The 22497-nt window shown below is 45.7% G+C and overlaps 1 protein-coding gene across 4 annotated transcripts; it reads right to left on the bottom strand.

Moving 5' to 3' along the window:
- Positions 1 to 8005: 8005 nt before the first annotated feature.
- On the bottom strand, positions 8006 to 22126 carry LOC149340525 (alpha-tocopherol transfer protein-like). 4 transcript variants are annotated; one of them, XM_089549335.1, is made up of 6 exons: positions 21970 to 22126; positions 19034 to 19181; positions 18267 to 18506; positions 16158 to 16351; positions 10034 to 10144; positions 8006 to 9169 (listed from the first exon to the last, which is right to left on the bottom strand). In XM_089549335.1, exons 2-6 carry the CDS (start codon positions 19158 to 19160, stop codon positions 8966 to 8968), a joined length of 876 nt encoding a protein of 291 aa, XP_089405461.1. In that variant the 5' UTR covers positions 19161 to 19181; positions 21970 to 22126; the 3' UTR covers positions 8006 to 8965. The 4 variants fall into 4 exon arrangements, with proteins under 4 accessions (XP_089405461.1, XP_089405463.1, XP_089405464.1 ...); XM_089549337.1 differs by having other exon boundaries at positions 8006 to 9166; XM_089549338.1 differs by lacking the exon at positions 16158 to 16351 and having other exon boundaries at positions 18319 to 18506.
- Positions 22127 to 22497: the final 371 nt, after the last annotated feature.

The raw sequence follows: 22497 nt of genomic DNA, 5'->3' as shown, positions 1-22497 counted from the left end.
GAGTGTGGGTCTGTAGTGTGTGCCAGTTTGTTGCGTGTTTGTTATCTAGGGAGGGGTGAGGCGGGGGGTAGAGCTGGCGCGAGGCTCTGTATGCCTGGGTCAGCTCACTGAATGAGTGCATGCGCTCCTTCGTGAATCCCCGATCCGAGGCCACCTGAGCCCGGTTTAAAGAACCTCAGGCTAAAAGGTTGGCGGCCTCGTTTCCGGGATTCCCGGAGTGCGCAGGCACCCATATCAGCTCCACATGGCGGGGCGGGGGTGCATCGGGCGAGTCCAGTATGTCAAAAGCAGGGACATGAACTCGGCCTCGAGCAAAATTTTGTATCGCAACTTTAGAGTAACTTAAAATATACCGGGCTTCCGTGCGAGTGATAGCAAGTGCAATGGCGGCTTCCTGTGCAGCCTCTGGGGACGTGTCTGGAGGGAGAGGTAGTGTGAGGAGGGTGGATGAAGAGGAGTCCACCACAGCTGCTGTAGCTTCATCACCCGTGCAGGCAGCGTCCACCCATACGGCGTCCGGCTGGGAGCCGTACTCTCTATCCCCATTGAATGTGGGAGCGCGCACGTATATTAAAGCATTCCTCACTGACCCCACGGCTGAGATACACTTCGGCCCTCTGGCTCAGGAACAATTTCGACTACCTGGGGGTCTTTAACGTGCACTGACATCGCACAGCACTCGGGGAACCTTTTGCGTTCCGCCTCCATCGAAACGCCGCCATCGCCCGCGGTCTGGTTTGAACCCGGGAACTCCAGCTCGGTAGACGAGTGCCTTAACCACTGAGCCACCACGGCTTTTTTATTGCGTTAGCAATACTGCTGTAGGTTTCGCCTCGTTGCGTAGCCCGGATCGGTAGGGACGGATGACCTTGAACAGCGTTGCTTCAGCCGCGCTCCTCCAGATGAGAGCGCCGTCGGCGCTCCGCGCGGCAGCGGCGAATTCGAATGATATCGAATGATATCGGTTAAGCAATTAGCCTAATTTCGAGTCAGACCACATAAATAAATAACACCGAGTAGGAAATTGATCGAGTTGGGGAATCGACCCAGGGTCTCCGGAGTGCGAGATGAGCACGCTAACCACTCCGCCATGCCAGCTGGATGGTTTGGAATGAACAAAGGCGCGTCTAGTGAATACGGTGTGTTCGTTCACTCCAGTCTTCCTCCCTTCTTATTACGGCGAGGTTCAAGTGTCCACCGAGATATGCGCTACAGATACATTTCATTTCCTCAAAAACCAATTTACCGACGAGCAAGGCGTACAGCCGAACGGGCGATGGCATTCTGTGGACTCCCAGGCAGCGTAGCTGAATGGTCACGTGACCAAATATGGCGGCTACCATGCTCCCGCACTGTAAAGCGTCTATAAATGCGCGCTTGCCTTGGCGTGAATGCTTTGCTATGCAGTCCTCTAAGGAGAAGTGGCAGCGAGAGGAAGAAGCGAGAAAGCGACAACGTGCACAACAGACGCCAGAACAGCGTGAAGAACGTCTTCAAAAGCGTTGTGCTAAGGATGCAGCTCGGCGACAACGTTCTACCTCACAGAGTGGTTCCACGCCATCGGTCGCCGATGAACCTTAACACCTGACTGCTCAGGAACGCCGCAAGCTACCAGGCGAAGGCAACGCACCGAAGAATCGCCAGAAGAACGCGCGCACCATTGCTAACGCAATTTACCCGGTTTAACCAGAGCTAAACCACTGCCAATTTTTCTTTCTTTCATGGCTCAGCCACCGAGGCGGGTGACACCGACACGCTATTTTAGAATTTTATGTCGTACTTAAGGCTGAAAGTTTTTCATCATGGACAAGGTTGCCTTAAAATGCATCAGCTGAACGGCTGTTCAGCATGGCGGAAAGCTTCAAAGCAAGGCAAACATTTCGACGCCCACTTTGAAGCTCAGCAGCTCTGGTGATCCAGTAAATTGAGAAATATGAAAAGAATGGAGAAGCTGTCACTTTTTTGTAGGCGTGAAAATGAAAAACTAATTCAAAAGTAATTAAAACTACTTTCCGCAAGTAAGTGCAACGTAAGGTCACTACTGTTTCGAGCAGTAAGTGGTAATTTAACCTAATTAAATTTTAGCTATTTTCATTAGAGCATTTGTAATTTTAATCAATTACTGTCCACAAGTAATTTTGTTACGTATGATTCACAATACAAATCAGTTTACGTTTTTACAAATTAAGGTTCGAAGGCAGTATTGCATCGATTCTAGGTACATGCGGGGACGGTATACGGAAATAAGGTTTTGGCTTGGCAACCGCGGAATGAACGAAACTTCATGCGTTTAATGCGCTAGATTAATATATTTTCTTCTTTTACACACAATTCTTTACTGAGGCCAAAGTCCACACTTTTCATTGAAACTTCACAAATAACCCAGAATTTCATTCGTTCTGCAAGCGAATTTTGATGGCATTTGTTCCCGCAACACAAAACGATACCACGTCTTCGAAATGGAGCTGTCAGTCTTTTAAAGCTAAGTAGCCAAAATTTAAATCTTAAATATTATACAATGATGCCATTTTTTGTAACTCAAGCTTTACAAAAATGCATGTTGCGGATGTAACCAACGTGCTGGGTAATTTACAACGTTAGATTTTTCTGCTTTAAAAGAAAACTCTTATTTGTTTCTAGCCAATTTTGTTTCAAGTACGAAACGCTTCTGCACTTCCCATTCTGGGCAAACTCAGGCAAGCATCGTCCAGAAACGAGGGCAAAGCTGACACCTGAACTGAAGCATGCACTGAAGCCAAACCTTACAGAAACATTCCAAGATTTCGCTTGAGATTAGTATGCATAATTTAGGTTGGGGCAACCTAAAAATATTTAAAAATAACAAGCCCCTGCATACACCACATAAGTGTAACAGGCTTAAGAGACTATAGTATACATCCGGAAAAGCTTTCTGGTACCAGTGCCCCAAGTGGCATCCGAGAAGAGACCTGCGCACATAGAGCAGCTTCACTCGGCCATCGACGTATTCTTTTTTTTTAGAGCATTTTCTAGCAACATATGCGACAGGCGATTACTATTCTGAAAGTTAGTAACTAAACTACCTTTTTTTTTTAGTGTTTACTTGCAGACCCGAAAAAAGCGGTCTAGGAACTCTTCGTCAGTTTTCGGCGTTAGTTCAGTATAGATCCTCTATATATAAAAAAGAAGAAATCTACAAATGTGTCAGCAGTGTTTCGTTAGCAGTGTTTGAGTGTTTTTCAAGTGCACTTTTATTAACGTTGCTTAAACAGACCCGACACTATGTCTCTAGTTCCAACACCAGCAGATTTAGGAAAGCCCAAGCCAGAAATTTTCTTCCAAACGGGAACGCACGCCTAGGCAAGATTGCGGCTGCTCATTTTTTCGCTTGTGTTCTATACGCCACTGGTTTTCAACGAAGCGTTATCGTTGGCCCGTTGGTGGTACTCCTTGCTTTCTATTCTTCTTCTGAAGAATGGAAAGGTAAACCACTGGTAATCTAAAGTCTACAAGAAAGCGTGAAAGCCTCTATCCAGGGGGAGGAAGGAACAGGTATGCTAAATGTGAACGCTAGGTTAGCTTTTAACTTTCTAGCAGCGTTTTCCTGCGTTCTTGAAGTCAGTGACGCTATTATTTAGGGTGTTGACTTCCTTACTCAGTACGTAGTTCTGTGAAATGCTGCTGTAAACCGCCGAGGCCGGGATCGAACCGCGGCGGTCGAATTTCGATGGAGGCGAAATGCCGGAGGCCCGTGTACTCTACGATGTCAGTGCACGTTAAAGAACTACAGGCGGTCGAAATTTCCGGAGCCCTTCACTACGGCGTCCCTGATAGCCAGAGTCGTTTTTGGACGTTAAACCCTCATAAACCATTAACCGGTTCTATAAAAATGGCGTAACCAGAGACGAGACACGGAAGACAAGAGGTCACACATTTACTGAACTTTCAATCCGCCTTTTTCACGACGCGACTGCGCATGCGCCCATCCCCTGACGGCGGTGTCGCGAAACATACTGGAAGTGTAAACAAACCGGCTTCGGACGCGGCGGGGTGCTTAACTGCAGCCGTCGGGCGTCCAGCATGACGCATTTGGCGATGCCTACGACATGTGTTCCATACGGCTGCAATGCCCAATATGTAAAGGGAAGCAAAGTCGGATTTTTTCGCTCTCCGAACGCTTCTCGGGACCGCCTTCGACGCGAAGCGTGGATAAAAGCAGTTCGCCGGCTCGACGATTGTGGCCGCCCTTGGGCACCGTGAAGAACGTCAAGACTGTGCGGGAGTCACTTTGTAACAGGTAAGGACGAGGTACTGCAGTTAAATGCGTGCGCAGCCTATCACGAAATCTTTTATTCATCGGCAGGAAGGTCTCGAATGTCACCGTGGCACCCAGACTTCCGGTCGCTGATCTCAAGATCATGGTTTCGATGCAGACCACGACAGCCGCATTTCAGTGGAGGCGAAATACAAAAGCACTAGTGTGCTGTGTATTTCAATGCACGTGAAATAAGTCCAAGTCGCATATATTAATACGGAGCCCTCCACTGAAACGTTCCACGCAGCCCATGTGTCAGACGTTTAAGTCCACGTATGAATACCATGGCGTGCGCTCATCGCAGGCAACTGTTTTTCAAGAAACAAGCAAAGGTGCACTACGGCGGTTGCCTCACACGCTTCCAGTTCGTCAGCAAAAATGCTTTTTAAGTTTGTATCCCGGTAGGGCAAAAAGTGAATCGGGTATATTTAAGTTATCTTCAAAAGTTTTACAGCACGCACATCCATACGGATCCCTATATACGGACGGGCGGATGGTGGAACTGAAGAAAAAATAGAGGACACTCGAGGCAAAAATGGGACCATTTCATCTGTTACTACATTAAAACACTGCAAACTGGAATCGCATACCAGCAAGCACATACGAGTTGGCACATTCAATATCGCGACTGTATGCAGATCGGTCTCCATGCAACTAAGCTGCGGCACGTTCTGATAAAACTAAACAGTAGTACCCCCAATAAATGGAAAGTGATCGGGGATATTTCATTGAACATTATGTTCCGAATGTAGCCTTCATCTTTGAAGCGGTGGCCCTTGCTTAGCTGGCTATCGTATCGCATGCATGATGATCGGAGATACTGAAGATTTGTTCTTCGGTGGGCACAGCAGCCTGCCTAGGACTCGCACCCAGCCATCAGTCAGCCCTAGAAATTCTCCAGATACCAGGTGCTGCCCAGGACACGCCATCGTCGACAGATTCCAACAAAACGTGCTCCGCAGCGGCACTCAGTCCGGCCGGGTTGGGCGCGCAGTACCCTTCCAGTGAGCTTCCAGCGTTGTACGCGAGGTGGCAGCACAGGAAAATGAAAAAGGCCGATTGCGTTTGTTGGAAAATGTGCATGATGTTTTGTGCACGCGGTTATACGTTTTGAGATTAGCTCACAATTTCACAGCATCTGCATGGCTCGTATTCGTGCGGTTGTTAACAAAACTTTAATGAAATAGTGATGTAGTGAGAACATCAAAATTTACCTCGCGTACACAATGCAAGAGTTGCACTTGGGTTAGCTAAATTCCCTCTCCTTGTTGAACAAACTCACGGCACAGCGGCGCGAACAAGAATAGTATACTTCATTGCAAAAGTAGAATTAGCTACGTTCTGCAGTGGCGCTTATAGGTCCACAGTTTTTCTGCCTCACGAGTTGCCAGTCAGAAAGACACGCTCAAAGTGACACTCAAGAGAGAGCACGCATTCGTATCGGCTGTATTTTGACCCCGATATAGCGCGCGCGCGCGCGCACACACACACACACACACACACACACACACACACACACACACACACACACACACACACACACACACACACACACACACACACACACACACACACACACACACACACACACACACACACACACACACACACACACACACACACACACACACACACACACACACACACACACACACACACACACACACACACACACACACACACACACACACACACACACACACACACACACACACACACACACACACACACACACACACACACACACACACACACACACACACACACACACACACACACACACACACACACACACACACACACACACACACACACACACACACACACACACACACACACACACACACACACACACACACACACACACACACACACACACACACACACACACACACACACACACACACACACACACACACACACACACACACACACACACACACACACACACACACACACACACACACACGCACGCACGCACGCACGCACGCACGCACGCGCACACACACACACACACACACACGCACACACACACACACACACACACAAAAAAATACTGCAAGCGTTGTAAACACGTCAGCTCTTTCTTTCTTGCCAACAGGCCCTTCGTTCTATTCGTAGCTTCTATCGCTTCCAACGACCTCGTTACTGCTCTTTCTACGTCGAGAACGCCAGATGCCTGCACTCTATCGGCGTCGCTTGTTGGCCGGTTATCTGCGAAAAAATTTGTTAAAACACGTGGACTTAACTTTCACGGGCAGGTGCAAATTCTGCGGGCAATGCTGACCTATACCACATGGTGTGGGCCTGCCAGTTAAATACAAATATATCAGTTATAAATCAGCCAAATAGGGAGGGCTGGGAGGCGGCCCTGTCCAGCTCGGACCTGGAGGCATAGCGGGCCCTGGTCCAGAGAGCACGGGCAGCGGCGGCAGCCAATGGCGTCCCGGCATAGGGACTGCCACCCAGGTCAACGACCATCCACAGCTTCTCTTCCAAATTCAATACACTGCTACAATAAATGTTTTCTCCTCCTCCTTGGGGTTTAACGTAGTTAGACGTTAGAGTTAGATGTAGTTAATAGACGTGCGAAAGCAGGTGTTCATTCTTCAATTGGAGGGGGCACTTAAGCCCCGCCTTAGAGGTGCACTGAAGAGGAATCTGAACTCGTATTTTTACCGTGGGAATTCGATCTACACGTTTAGAGTCTTCTTAGAAACGCCAGATTATTGCCCTGTGCGGCCGATTTCTTAATTTAAATCCGATTAAACGTCCCGGCTCCCGCCTTTTTTTTTTTAATTCCCAGCTGACGGTGGGAGGACTAGACCAACCTTTGAACCAGTCCGTGGCGGCTTGCCGCTCTGCCATCGGCGGAGTAATACGTAGCGATCGGCGAAAGCAAAGAGTCCACGCGTATTTTTATTTCTGCGGGCCTAATTTGCAGCTATGGGGTCTCTGATTAGACCTATTTATTTACGGAAGCCTAAAAAACAAAATAAAAGCGAAAGCAAAGCCCCCCCCCCCCCCCCCCCCGCGACTGCCGGAAAGTCACTACATGCTTTGGTTCACTCATCCCACCGTCTGCGGGGAATAAAAAAATAGGGACGGGAGCTGGACGTTAATTCGATTTAATTTAGGGAAATCGGCCGCACCGGGCCATAAATCGAAGTTTCTAAGTATGCTCGCAACGTGTAGATCGAGTTCCCGCGGCAAAAATACGAGTTCAAATTCCTCTTCAGTGCACCTTTAAGGGTATAACGTGATATAACTAGTGGGCTAATGCTCATGTATGCAGAATTGATCATTCTCTGCTTAACATAATTCATAGATGGCGACGAGTCCTCAAACTACTACCAGCGCAGTGGTGCAGCGGTTAAGAGACGCGCCACTGCTTTGGCAGGTGGCTGTTTCTATCGCAGCCCCCGGTATACGGATTCTGCGACCCATGTTGCTTTTCCCGAGCAACCTCTCGCGAAGCTGGCGCCACGCTCCTCCGAACTTACCCGAGTTTGCCCGAGTTTACCCGAGTTACTACCCGAGCTTAGCCGAGTAACTTGGGTAAGCGCGCGTAGTAGCTCGGGTTGCTCGGCAACGGCACAAGATTGCACGTACCTACGGAGAGAGTGCGTCAGGTGGCAAGATTGCTGGTCGGCGTTGGTGAGCGTATGAATGTTTTCGCACCCAGAAAAAAACGGCCTGGCGAGTGGCGTGTTGTGTAGGAACTCACCGGATGGTGCGCGCTGTATTTAATTCCTGGGGGTACAACAGCTACACCAAGTGGGGAACAAATAGTATCAAGTACTGACAAGCATTTGGAAAGGAATAATGGTACCAGTGCTTACTTTTGGGAATGCGGTTTATCGCTTACGAGCAGAAGTTCAGTCAGGACTAGGAATAAATCAGAGAGCTGTTGGAAGATTAGCTCAAGGCATCCACTGCAAAACCACAAACGAGGCAGTGCATGGCCACATGGGCTGTGCATTTTTCGAAGCACGGGAAGCTCAGAGTAGAATATTATATAAAGAACGTCTGAGGAAATTTGACGGTTACAGATGCGCAGCTAAGGTATTCAGATGCTTACACACAAACAGCGCTGATTCACAGTGGTGGAAGAAGACTAGGAAACTAACTAGTAAATATGCAGGAAACACGTACGGAGAAATAAAGAGCTTTAAACGACAGGTAAAAAGAGAAGAAGGTAAGAACGTTAAATGGAAAAGGATCAGACTGTGCAACTATATATAAACTGGAAAAGACAAATCAGGAAGGAATCGTTCCCTGATAATTCAAGTGACAGCGCCCTACTCTTTGAAGCCAGATCAGGTGTCTTAGAACGCGAATCTGGAAAAAAAGAAATTTGGCCAAGAAGGTGACATGTGTGCCATGTGTGGTAAATCTGCACAAACAATTGAACATCTTGTACTAGAATGCGCGGCGGCGCGCATAATGATGCCGATGCAGGCACTTTTATACCCGTGCCACACTTACAAATTCAAGGCTAATAAAAGCTTACTGCCATCACCTTCTCAGGAGCTTGTCAGTAACAAACGGTCAGTATTGCCTAAAAAAAAGATATGAAGTTGCAATTTTTCTGTGATTCACAGGTTCATCACTGGAAGAGGTCTCACTCCATTTCACTGAAGTCAAGTAATCCTCTTTTCGTTCCCGTGGTCATCGTGACGCCCGACGGTTTGGTTGAGAGTCAGGGTAACCATAACGATTGTTCTCGATGAACAGTGCGTCCTGTAGTTCTATCTGCCGCCAGAAGCCCTCGATGTCCAGAGGTGCGGCTTCGCCTCCGTATTCTTCGGGCAGCATCCTTGGTGGAATTTCCTCGTGCAGTTTTTTGTAGTCTGTGCCGTGAAAGTGGATCTGCTTGAGAGACAAAACGAAACTGTACCTTCGGTATGAGCAATGCTGCGCTAGTCTTGGCGAACACAAAAGGGTTCGAGTAAAGGCATACTTTTTAGGTGACCTACTGCCTACCATCTCCAAAGGCGAGCACTCTTTATATATGTGTGTTCCTGCAGAATTTCGGCGTGAAAAATGCAAGAATGCGCATTATATTTAAGACCAGTTACTGAAACTGCTTCCAGGCTTCGCTCGAAGGAAAAATGACGGAAAATCCACTGCTCGGAGGGTTCCCCTTAACGTGACATCCTCGATCTTTTCTGTTTAACTATTGGATAGCTAATTTTGTCTCCAGGATACGAAATGACCATTTTGATATCAGCAATGTTATATTTATTACCGCGATAGAGGAGGAGGAGGATGAAGAGGAGGAGGAAAGGTGGGAAGGTTAACCGGTAGATGGAATCAGTTTGCTACCGTGATAGACTGCGCAACTCTCCATAAAGGAAGCTACGTGTCCATAATGTAAATGTTTTACGCATAATACGCTGGCTGTGTAGAAAAAGTTGTACCGCTAAATCCAAAGCAATGCTCAAATTGCATCTTTTGATCGTCTTTCCAATTGCAGCTCGGGAACCTACGAACGCATCAAAGTTCAAACACATCATAACGTGCAACCTGTCAAACAAATTTAGCGAGTGCAAGCGCCTCACTGGGTGATTATCTTCGCCATATACCTTCCGAAAAAAATAATAAAAACGGGCATCCATGCGCTGCTAACCAAGAAGGCGTCCCTCATAGCCTGAGTTGCTTTGGGACGTTAAACCCCAATAAACCAAACCAACCAATAAATCAAGCTAACCAAGAGGTGTGAGAAATTCTACTTACCCTCTCAGCCAGCTGCCGCTTGATGAACGGCCTCATTATAGCGAAGAGAAAATCTATGGCCTTGGACTCATGGATGAAGTGCAAACCTTTGAGTCTCATTGGCATGCAGTCCTAGTAAGGAGTGAGAGGGAAAATAATATTTAGTGTTATTGTAAACGGTGAGAGATCCCCTAAGAACCTTTTCCAAAAAACATTGTATCTTCAGAGATCATTATTTTGAAGCTAAGGTTAGCTTCGAAAAGGAACAGCAGTTTATGATTGGGAGGCGCTGGAAATGGTGAGGGAATACGTCTACTTGGTGTAGGTAGTGACCGCAGATATGCTCAAAAGAAAAGTATATAACAGCTGAATCTTACCGGTACTCACCTATGGGGCAGAAACAGCGTGGAGGCTGATAAAATTATAGGCGTAACATTCAGAGACAGGAAGAGAGCAGAGTGGGTCAGGGAACAAACATGGGTTAATGACATCCTAGTCAAAATCAAGAGGAAGAAATGGGCTTGGGCAGGGCATGTAACGCGAAGGCAAAATTATCGCTGGTCCTTGAGGGTAACGGAGTGGATTCCAAGAGAAGGCAAGAGTAGCAGAGGTCGGCAAAAAGTTAGGTGGGCGGATGAGGTAAACATGATCACATGCACTATAATTGCGCTTTTGAAATGAACCAACTAGCCCAATTTGAAACCGTCTTAATGTACGAGCTAAAGAAGTTTGCGCAGCTGGCACAGGACAGGGTTAATTGGAGGGATATGGGGGAGGCCTTTGTCCTGCAGTGGTCGTAGTCAGGCTGATGACGATGAAATTCTACGTGATGCACAATGTTTGTTTTTCTGAACAGCCGGAAAAAAGTGACTTTTCTTTCCCCTCTAATGCGATGTAAATCTAATCTGTAGGATATACTGAGCACAGAGATACAAATCACGTACTACGTTTTCGCCATAATCGCTACGCCGAATGAACAAAGCTGAACTCCACAAAGCTAACCAAAAAATTGTAATAATTTTTTCAACAGCGCATGCTACACAAGGACACAAGACGAGGAAACACACACACGAGCGCTGAACTGCAACTTTATTTGAGAAAAGGCGCCGACCCCTACATATATACCCTCAAGGAACCGCCCACTAGGGTAAAACCTAAAATCACTGCACGTGTCAAGCCACAAGCAAGAAAAAATATTCAAGAGTTAAGCATACAATACAAGGGTGACCAAGACCGCAAAAAAGAAGAAAGATTACAAGAAGCAGCGAGAAGAAATTATTTCACTTGCCCTTTTTTTGCGTAACAAACAGTGGGCAGAAATCGTTTTTAAAAGTGGTAAAAGCACAAATCGCGGTAACTAAGCATGATGATGACCGAGGCGAAAAAACATCTGAAGTGCATGAGGGCCAACGACTAACACGGCTAAAAAAGTGGTGCCAAATGAGATGTAAAAAGCGCTAACGCGAGGACTAAAAGAGATAAAACAGAGGTACAAAAAGGAGGGTAAAAGCAAAAGTAAAAACGAAGGAAGAAGTACCGGAAAAAACCAGGTCAAAATCACATAAAACCAGACAGGAACGCTATCTCTTTGTTTGACAGAGAAACAGAAGGCGTACTAACGCATTCACTCTTGAAGTTACAAATCTTGGCTGCTTCTATTATTTCGCGAGTCAGCTGGTAGGGGCATTTCTTCAGAATGGTTGTTCTTTTGAACATAGGGGTGCATTGTTCATTAGAACCTAGTTTAAGTTTGCAATTCTTGCAGTGCACTGGCAAGTTCCTGAGTGATGAACCAGATAGATCCCTACGATGCTCCATTAATCTTTCATTAATACATCGGCCTGTTTGGCCGATGTACGCCTTTCCACAAGAAAGAGGGATCGAGTAGACTACACCCTCAGCGCACGTGACCAAGGGATCTCTGTGCCGCGTGGTACAACCGGAGTTAATTTTTGTCTTTGCATTGATTCTCCGGCACAGTCTGGAAAGGCGCTGGGGGGCCGAAAAAACGACATCAACACCTGCCTTTTTTCCTATTTTTTTAACTATTTTTTTAAGGTTATGCGATATTGTGTGCATATATGGAACAACGGCGACCTTTTTATTTCGCTGCCGAACGTCGGCTGAAGCGTTATTATTCGTGCGCTGAATGCTTCGGAACATCTTTTTTCGCCACAGAAGTGAGTACTTCTTGTGGATAACCTGAGTTCGCCAGCCTGCACACCTGAGCTGAAAAGCTTTCTTCTAGCTTATGCTTGCATGTTTTTGTTAAGGCGTTGTTCAGAGTAGACTGTACAATATTTCTTTTTACTAACTTTGAGTGCGCGGAATCATATCCCAGGATGGGTTTTTTACCCCTTGGCTCAAAGGCCCAGCATACGTGAACCGGCGTGAAAAAAAGTCTAATTTCTAGGTATCTAATGGTACTGTTGTCCGGTATTTCATGCGTTAGTTCTAGAGGGGCCAAAGTCGTTTGAAACACGCTGAGGACATGAGTCACTTCAAGTGGAAAAGATTCACTGTCGCAGTCCAAAAGAACTAAAAAGTCGTCTACATATCGGAAGACCTTAATAATGGACGTATGTTGAAGGTTGCCTCTCAGAGCTCGGTCGTGCATGGCAAGGTAAAGGTCACTGAGAACTGGAGCAATGCAAGATCCAATGCAGATCCCGTTCTTTTGAACGAACCGGGACCCGTTCCACTCTGCGATTGTTGAACTTAGGTACACCGAAAGTAGCTCCAAAAAACCGTCAACAGATATGCCAGACTGATTTTGAAAAGGTACAGCGCCGTAGTAATCAATAGCCTCGCGTACACAATTCAGAAGGTCATCCTTAGGGATTGAATAAAATAAATCTTTGACGTCAATGGAGAACCCTTGAAAGGCCTCGCTATGGTTGTCGTTCAGAAAATCAACGACTTCTTCTGCATTTTTCACTTGAAAAGGGTCATTTAAGGGAAGCAGGTTCAGCTTATCTTTTAAGAATATTGCAACGTCTTTTTGCCAGGTCTTTTTTTCTGAAACTATAACGCGCAGAGGGTATCCAACCTCATGCGTCTTTACCGTAAAGAACATTTCTAGACAGGTATTTTTGTTATTCTCTATTGCTCGAGTCAGCTTCCCTAGGTTCAACCGTTCGCATAATCTTTTTGCCGTGCTTCTTATCTTGGTCACAGAAACATCAGGACACTTTACGAAAGCGGACTGGACGGCTTCATCAGCCTTAGAAAAATAGACGCTTTGCGGTAGGATCGCAAATTCTCCTTCTTTATCGGCAGTTAGCAAAAATAACTTTTTTGCTTCGAAATATGAAATTGTCTTTTTGAAAGGAAACTTCTTCACCTCAGCGTTGCTTGTGGAAAGGCGTACATCGGCCAAACACGCCGATGTATTAATGAAAGATTAATGGAGCATCGTAGGGATCAATCTGGTTCATCACTCAGGAACTTGCCAGTGCACTGCAAGAATTGCAAACTTAAACTAGGTTCTAATGAACAATGCACCCCTATGTTCAAAAGAACAACCATTCTGAAGAAATGCCCCTACCAGCTGACTCGCGAAATAATAGAAGCAGCCAAGATTTGTAACCTCAAGAGTGAATGCGTTAGTACGCCTTCTGTTTCTCTGTCAAACAAAGAGATAGCGTTCCTGTCTGGTTTTATGTGATTTTGACCTGGTTTTTTCCGGTACTTCTTCCTTCGTTTTTACTTTTGCTTTTACCCTCCTTTTTGTACCTCTGTTTTATCTCTTTTAGTCCTCGCGTTAGCGCTTTTTACATCTCATTTGGCACCACTTTTTTAGCCGTGTTAGTCGTTGGCCCTCATGCACTTCAGATGTTTTTTCGCCTCGGTCATCATCATGCTTAGTTACCGCGATTTGTGCTTTTACCACTTTTAAAAACGATTTCTGCCCACTGTTTGTTACGCAAAAAAAGGGCAAGTGAAATAATTTCTTCTCGCTGCTTCTTGTAATCTTTCTTCTTTTTTGCGGTCTTGGTCACCCTTGTATTGTATGCTTAACTCTTGAATATTTTTTCTTGTTTGTGGCTTGACACGTGCAGTGATTTTAGGTTTTACCCTAGTGGGCGGTTCCTTGAGGGTATATATGTAGAGGTTGGCGCCTTTTCTCAAATAAAGTTGCAGTTCAGCGCTCGTGTGTGTGTTTCCTCGTCTTGTGTCCTTGTGTAGCATGCGCTGTTGAAAAAATTATTATGAATAACCAACTAGCCCGTGAGCTCACCCTGTCCAAAAAATTGTGAGGACACTTTGGCAACTAAAGTGTTGAGAGGCGAAAGCCGAGGACACTATGCCGTGACGACTTCCGGTGGATGTAACGTCACACCGTTCCCGTGGCTATATCGACACCCAAATTATACATCTTTCGGGGATCTTAAGCGTTAATTACGCTTAATACACATTTTTTCATCTATTATGACACAAATCCGACGTTTTTCCGACCATTCTGTGATAATTTTCACTATGTGACGACTTCCGGTGGATGTGACGTCACACCGTTCCCGTGGCTATTTTTTTTTATTTGAAATATCGAGGTCCGTGCTATTTCGACGCAATTTCGACATTTTTGCCTGTGATTAATTAACTAATTAATCTACAGTCATCAAACTTGGCTTCTAGGTTCATTTTTTTCCTCCTCTATCTGAAGCAATTATTGGTTTTCTTCTATCTATTTTAATTCCCGAGTTGAAAGCATGTGATACGCTTTGTTAACGGACGACAGTATGAGCCATTAAAGGCTTTCGCCTTAAAGGGAAACTGCATAGGATTTAAAAATCAACGCGCTTAAGGGTGTCGAATGTGTGAAACGTGCAGGTAAAGCATGCGAAGTCTTTTGGGGCTAGCACTTGAAATAGTGAAGTAATCGCCGATTAAAATCCGGACGCCCTTCAAGCTTCTCCGCAGCGCACCCCGCCAAGAGGGGGCGCATGGTGACGTCATCGAAGGTATCGGTACAATTGCAACGCAGAAACACCTGCTTCGAAGGAAAAGAACCAACGCCGCCGAAGGCAAACCCTGCCGGGAGTTGTTTGGCAGCGTCTAACGAGTCAGGGCAGGATGTGGCTGACGACAGCGGTAATTTGAAATCATACCTTCCATGATGTCACGCTAAATTCGATGCATTGAGGAGAAGCGCAAAATTCAATCGTCGATTACGTCATTTCTTTAATTGCTAGTGCAAAAACACTAGGCATGCTTTACCTACAGCCTGTAGAGATTTGAATCCTTGAATATCGCGAAATTTTCAAAAAAGTGCTGCAGTTGTCCTTTAATGCAAGCCGGCACCGTTTGGATACAGCTGGAGCACTATCTTTTAAAAAAGTCCGGGGCTCAAGTGCAAGATAAATAACAGAGAAAAGCAGGAGCAGACAGAACAGCCATAGGTTACTAACGTCACCAATGTGTCAAAAATCCATCGCTTGATTACTGACAATTATTGGTGCGTAAACGTTATAGAAGAAGTTTTCAGGACTGACATTATTCTAGTGCTTCATTTCATGCCATCTTTCGAATGCCGGATTTGCGTTGCACTGTGATTCATATCACTTTCCTTCGTAACCTCTTCGTTTGTCTTACTAGTCGGCGTCATCGTTCTCGGTCTCCTTTCCTTTGATAGCGGAGACCTTATGAACTGCAGCATTGTAGGATACTGTTGCCGTAACGAGGACAAGTCCTCAAATAGCAACGTTCGATTCCCCGACCTGGCGCACAGGCGCTCTTCATCTGAGTGCTATCTCGAGACCTGGTGTGTACACGGCTTAAAACTGAAGAACGTCGGAAGAATAGACAGAGAACGAAGAGCCAGTGTTTTTTCTTGTTAAGGTTCTTCGTCATGTCTTTGTACTGCCATTATTCTTAGCGTCACCTTTGTTGTTCCCTGTGAACACATTCAAAATAATCTACTCACTCTTCAAAAGTCCAACAAATACGAACGCGCTCAAATTATAGGGTATCACGCCTCTTGTTTTTATTTGTGGCTTTTCTTGCATTCCTTGTTTCTGTTAGTGCGTATATTTGTACATTTCATGTATTTCCCACCCTCACCGCTTTCTCTTTATTAATATCCCACAAAGGCGCCCAGGAATATTGTGAATAAATAGAAATATCTGCTTTGTTAGTGTTATCTTACCTGAAGATATTCTAAGAAGTGTCTTGTGAGGGTTAAGTTGCACGACAGGAGGCTGTTGAGTGTGAACCCGGCCGAATCTATGAGTATGCAGACCCCAGCAGTTTGAGATGCCGGATCTGCTGCCATGTGCTCCAGACATACGAGCGCTGCTTTCAGGGCTAAGTCATAGGACTTTCTGCTCGGAACCCAGACACCTGTGTAAAGAGGTTACAAAGTCGTTTTGGGCACCGAGCGAGCAGGGAATAATGAAATATTTAAGGACAGGTTACTTGCTGGGCTGTGCGAAACAGACGGGATAATGATTATGCTGCCAGTATTTGTACTGAGAGAATGTCACAATATGCACCGATATGGGCCACTCGTATAAAAACTAAAGTTCCTTGTTTGGTTGTTTTCAGAAATGGCTGGCACACTTTGCAAAAGGTGAGTTTTTGATAGTCCTCTCCGTGGCTCCGAATATGTAACAGATGGCGCAGCGCAGGTTCGGATGAAAGCGCTAAGGTTTCCGACTAATTCAAACGCGTTACACGGTTCACTTATGGTAGTGGCTTTTGAGCAAAGGAGATGGCGCAATAACTGTCTCACTTCTCGGTGGACACCTCAACCGCGCAGTGAGGGAAGGGAGTAAAATAGGAGTGAAAGAAAGAAAGGAAGAAAGAAAGAAAGAAAGAAAGAAAGAAAGAAAGAAAAAGAAAGAAAGAAAGAAAGAAAGAAAGAAAGAAAGAAAGAAAGAAAGAAAGAAAGAAAGAAAGAAAGAAAGAAAGAAAGAAAGAAAGAAAGAAAGAAAGAAAGAAAGAAAGAAAGAAAGAAAGAAAGAGGTGCCGTAGTGGAGGACTCCGGAATAAGTTCGACCACCTGGAGATTTTTAACGTGCACTAACATCACACAGCACACGGGGTGCTAAGTGCACTGTTCGATGAATCGGGCCACGCAGAGGTTATGGTGCTCGGCGACTAAGTCCGAGAACGCGGACGCGGAAAGCACTATATATACGCAGCTGTGTACTGTGAAATGTTAACGCACGTCCCCAGGTGACCGAAATTAATGCGTAAGTTTCCATTACGGCGCCTGTTTTTCCCTTTTCAGCCCGTCCTTGTTGCTTACCCCACAGCGCGGTTTCAGTATTCGCCCTCAGCGAGACATTGACTACGTCTTTCCTTTCCCAATAAACAATTGCAAAGTACTGCGTGGCAGCAAGCTGCTCGTAGCCACCACATGGCGATCAGGGTGGCTGGATGCGTTCCATCGTTGTCACATGAACATCTGATGACCAGGGCTTGTGATACGTCGAAGGCGCGGGTTAGGTATGTAAGCAGTCGTGCGGGGAAACTGGCTCGCCGAGCTGAACCCTCGATGTCGTCATTGGCGCCGCCGCATAAGAGCGGGGCGCATGAAACTTATCGCGATCCACCTCGTTCGCAGCACATTGCAAAGTGCGTCGTATTTTATACATTAAATATAGATTGTCCCGGAGAGTAGGCCCGAAGGTCATTAAAAATCATTCATTGACCGCCGTTGATCATGTTTTTCTCTCTCTTTTTTTTCCTGCGAGTTAAATGTGCGTTTCGTAATCATACGATCGTAGATTAGTAGTTTTAGTAGTTCCGGATGTAGTGATTCTGCACGTTGTTGTAGTGCAGTCATTGGTCTGTACTGCCCATGTGCGGTGAATTATTTCTACTCGTTCATTATTGTAAAAGGTTCGTTCGTTTGTTTGTTTGTTTGTTTGTTTGTTTGTTTGTTTGTTTGTTTGTTTGTTTGTTTGTTTGTTTGTTTGTTTGTTTGTTTGTTTGTTTGTTTGTTTGTTTGTTTGTTTGTTTGTTTAACGTCCCAAAGCGACTAAGGCTATTATTGTAAAAGGTTCCAGTGCCAGTATTACTGTGTTTTTCATCTATTAATTCAGTTGGCGGTGTCGTGTGCAAGTTCACCTCTTCCTTTAATTTTCATGTGGGTGTATAAAATGAGTTAATAGAAAGGTTGGCTAGGGGTTCTAATAACCGTATAAGTTGGCGATCGAGCCAGTACTAACAAGCAGCTGCATGCTCCCGAAAGAGCTAGTGAATAAGCGCCCATTGTCTAAAAGGGAATAAGTAAAGCGAACGCTTTTACCTGCTTTAAAAACAATAACGAGACGACCGTGCGCATCTTTGGAAGGCAGTACCATCATGATCCTCCTACTTGGTGGGTCGATGCTTGACGGGACGAAGTCGAAGTACACCGTCGGACAGGCGGCACGGTTCCGGTAGTACTTTTGCACCGTTTTGAGCGCCGCCTCAACGTCGTACTTGCGGACTCGAAGAAATCGGACTAGGAACTCTTCGTCAGTTCTGGGGTTTAGTTTTTTATCCTCTGTAAAAAAAGCGACCGCATATGCGTCAACGCCGAAAGATTAGGGGTGTTTGAATCTTTTTCAAGCGCAGATTGATTAACTAAACTTAAGCGCACGCGATCTCCTCTCTGTACGTCAGGCATTTGGAGATGTGGTAAAGCCACAAGCGCATGCAAGTTGCTGTGGCTTATCGTGCTTCCACTGCTTTACACCACTGGTTTTCAATGAAAGGTTATCGCTGGAATTGGGCGAGAGTTTTTGGTGTGGTCTCTTTTTAAGTACGCAAAACGAAAGAGAGGACAGATCTGCCATATACCATAACTGTTACCCGAACTTTAATTTTCCTACAGCATATGCCTGTATTATTCTAATCAGTTACGCGTTTATATCACGTACTGTCTTCATTCTCGGTACGTACTTCGGTGAATTGTAGCTATGAACATTCGCATACACTTAGTTACAGCCGTAACTTATAAAAGACATTCATAGAAGACTTGTTGCCCGCCACGTCCAGCAAGCGTGCATAAATAGTGCAGTACTGATTTACCCTGCAGCAGCTGCCGAAGTCGTGAAATAGCCTCCGCTTCTCGCCTCTCCATTTCCGGATGCTCTTTCACCGGGATTTTTTCGCCATCGGTGGGTCGCTTTAAGTTTCCGGTGCGCTCAACAGACATCCTCGAATGCGGTCAGTCTTCCTGTTCGCATGAGGGTAGCAAGAAATAAAACGGCCATATTTTGATCACGTGGTTGGTTCGTATACTCCCGACATTAAGTGAACAGTGAGAGGCCAGACGACGCAACGGTTTTATTAACCATGTTAACGATGTTGCTGCTTTGGAAAGCCTAGAAACAGAGAAACGGCCAGTATCCTGCTCCGAAGTTTGTCTTATGGATTAGGTTGTTTCATATTGATTGAAATCAGATTCAGATCATGATTTAGATTATGAAACTACTACTTTCCATGACACCAATTCGCTCTAAACTCGGACACGCTGCATATACTTGGAACTGTAGTCATAATACCTTAATAAACTCATTACAAATGCCCAAAACAATTGCGCTCGACTTATAGTAACTAAAAAAGAGCTGCTAGTATAACCGCCAGGAAATCCAGTATTAACCTTCCATCACTTGTATGCTTGCATCTTGTCGTACGCTCACTCGTCTTTGTCTCTTTCACGATTTTTTTTTTTACCATGATACATTGCTCAACAAACTGATTTTATGTCCCCGATATATTTCATCCGGTGTAAATCATTCAAAGTTGGAATTTCCTCACGCAGAACAGATGATTTCCGGCACTCCTTTTTACCTCGAACGTCCAGAGAATGGAACCGCCTTCTCGCCCAAACATTACATGAGTGGGAGCCGTTTGTCATACTGTCACACGCTACGCATGGGTCCTGAGAAACAACGAAGTGCGCACGCAGAAAGAAAAGAGGAAGTTCAGTATCCTGGCGCTGACGCACCAGACTCGTGTCGACCTGCCTATGTAAATAGCTTTGTGAATAGAACCTGTAACAATATTATCAGTTACTGCTTTTGTACCTGTAACCGCCCTTCTCTAATGCCAGTGGCCCTGCGGGTGTAATAAATGAGCAAATTCTGCGACATACTAGGCCACTACAGAACACGAACTATTTCTTACCCTACCCTAACCTCTTCAGAGCAGAGGCCCCCATGTGACGACTAATCCAAAGTAACACCAATCCAAACCTCTCCCACACACATCTGTGCTTCCCTACGCTATACTCCCAGCCCCCAACCTGCCATACTCTCAACCATCCCTGTAATACTCTTTAGGGGAATGCCTTAAAACCCACCAGGATCCCCACTCGTCCCCAAGCCCACCCTCTCCTCGTGTGGAGCTCTTCGGTCCAGCTGGGACCTGCAAAACCAATGATTGCAGCTGTTGGAATCTTGCACTGAAGAACCTCCCCGTGAGGAGCAGAGTCATCCGCCCCTCTAAGCTCTAATTTTTTTTCGCTCCTCACTCAGACTTCACTCTTTTGGAGGGCTAAACAGGTAAATAGGCTTGGAAACACATCTCGACCTCTGTGCGACACCCACAAACTATCCGACATAGTGCCCGGACATCGCACATTGCCTTTAGAGAACTGGTTGGTGTAGCATAGAATACTTTTGGTGGGAGTGGGAGTCGTCAGAAAAACTAAAACAACGTGCGTTGCTTGCCCATCTTAATCGTGAATGGGATAATAGATATCGATACAGAATGGGTAATAGGCATGTATGAAAGGCTTTGGAGGTACAAAAGTTGCTTTTGCTATGTCGTAACACCAGTCGCGGCGAATGAGCGAAAACAAGGAAATCGTGTTGTGACCCGCCGACAAGGAAGAAAATGCTTGGAGGCGCTCGCGCTCGTGGGCGGGAGATTTAAGGGTAGAAAGAGAAGATCATGCCTCATCTCCCGGTTCTGCGGGTCCAACCTCTTTACCTCTGAACCTCTTGCAGAAAGGCGACTACGACCAGAGTCGTCGCATACAGGACGTTTCACATAAGACGCTGCACGATTTTTAAACATAAGCTTTCTAGTTAAAAGTATGTTTTTTTTTCACACATAACATTTTCAGTGGTGTAGCCTATCAGGATAGAGCTAAGACATGCTGACTAGTAGGCTGGTTAACTGATATTGAATAGTTATGCGGACTAGTAGGCTGGCTAACCAATACTGACTAAACAACCTTTTGACTATTACTATTAGTCCCCTCATTTATTGAGAGGTGCGTTGCTCACAGTAAGTGATATTCATATCAGTGTATGGAATTTCCAAAAAGTAGTTACCGTCGGCGCTGTGGCCCAACAATTTTTGCCTGCACCGCAACAAAATACATGCACTTTAGAAAAGTTTGGAGGCTAAGCAACCCCTCCAGTGCCCGTAACTCGTCGATAGAGCCAATATTTGTTTGGAACACTGCGCCGAGGATAACTGCGTTTTCGAAATTCTAAAAGCTGGTATAGACATTACTTATGGTGGGCTACGCTGCTGTCAATAAATAAAGAGATCACCAGTAATAGTTATAAAGTGAACTACTCAATATCAGTTAAGCAGCCCCCTAGTTATCCCGTCTTAGTTGTATTCTGACGCGCTACACCGCTGACAGTGATATGCCAGAAAAATCTAACGAAAAAAGCCTATTTTTTCAAATTGCGGAAGAAAACTACAGCCTACCTTATTCGATTATTCGGGCCCGTTATTCTATATCTATCAGAAAACTTCAGAGCATATTCAATTCCTTTCGAATAATTTTTAAGGTGCGCTTTTTGATCCATTCGGCTAATTGAATAGGAGAACATTCGATTCAATGTTCGTGAATTTCGAATATTCGCTGACCCCTAGAAAATTTATCTCGCGAACTCGCGTACACAACGCACAGATAAAAGTTGCACTTGAGATCAGCTTGGAAATATACGGCTAAATGGCGCGGGCGAGAATAGTGCACTGTAGTCCAAAAACAGGATTACCTGCGTTATTTAGCAGTGTTTCAGGTCCGCTGTTTTTTGCCCCCGGGAGCTGCCGGTCACAACGACATGCTGAAAGTCGCGACAAAGTGGACTGCGGGGACCGGGAACGTTCATATCTGAAAGCCGCGACAAAGTGGACTGCGGGGACCGGGAACGTTCATATCGGCTGTATTTTGACCCCAAGATACCAGAAGCGAAAACATAGTAAGCATAGTAAACATATCAGCTATCCTTTCTTTACTGCCACCAAGCCTCTCCTTATATCTTCCACTTCGCTGCTTCTGTCGTTCCCAGCGCCCTCATTATGCTGCTGTTTCAGCGTCGAGAACGCCACGTGCATGCACTTTAGCTGCGTGGCTTGCCGGCCGGTTATCTGCAACAGTAGTGCACTTGAAATGTGAAGTGGCGAAGAAATGCGCAGCTAGGCGATCATACGAGGTAATGCGACCAATCTGCGTTTACAGTATTTGTTCTACATTTCGCCGCTGCAGTGATCGCCTTCCCGTTGCGGCATTGGATTGCATTTCG

The sequence above is a fragment of the Amblyomma mixtum genome, chromosome 6, assembly GCF_055824585.1.
Source record: "Amblyomma mixtum isolate Tamu chromosome 6, ASM5582458v1, whole genome shotgun sequence".
NCBI lineage: Eukaryota > Metazoa > Arthropoda > Arachnida > Ixodida > Ixodidae > Amblyomma > Amblyomma mixtum.
This window is presented reverse-complemented; position numbering and strand designations above follow the sequence as displayed.

What these genes read in the sequence shown, in the direction of transcription:
- LOC149340525 (XM_089549335.1), bottom strand. Translation starts at nt 19,160, where the DNA reads ATGTCTGTTGAGCGCACCGGAAACTTAAAGCGACCCACCGATGGCGAA. An exon ending in ACTTCTTAGAATATCTTCAG is followed by an intron (nt 10,145 to 16,157) that starts GTAAGATAACAC and finishes ACTCCTTACTAG; the next exon opens with GACTGCATGCCAATGAGACT. An exon ending in AGCGGCAGCTGGCTGAGAGG is followed by an intron (nt 9,170 to 10,033) that starts GTAAGTAGAATT and finishes TTGTCTCTCAAG; the next exon opens with CAGATCCACTTTCACGGCAC.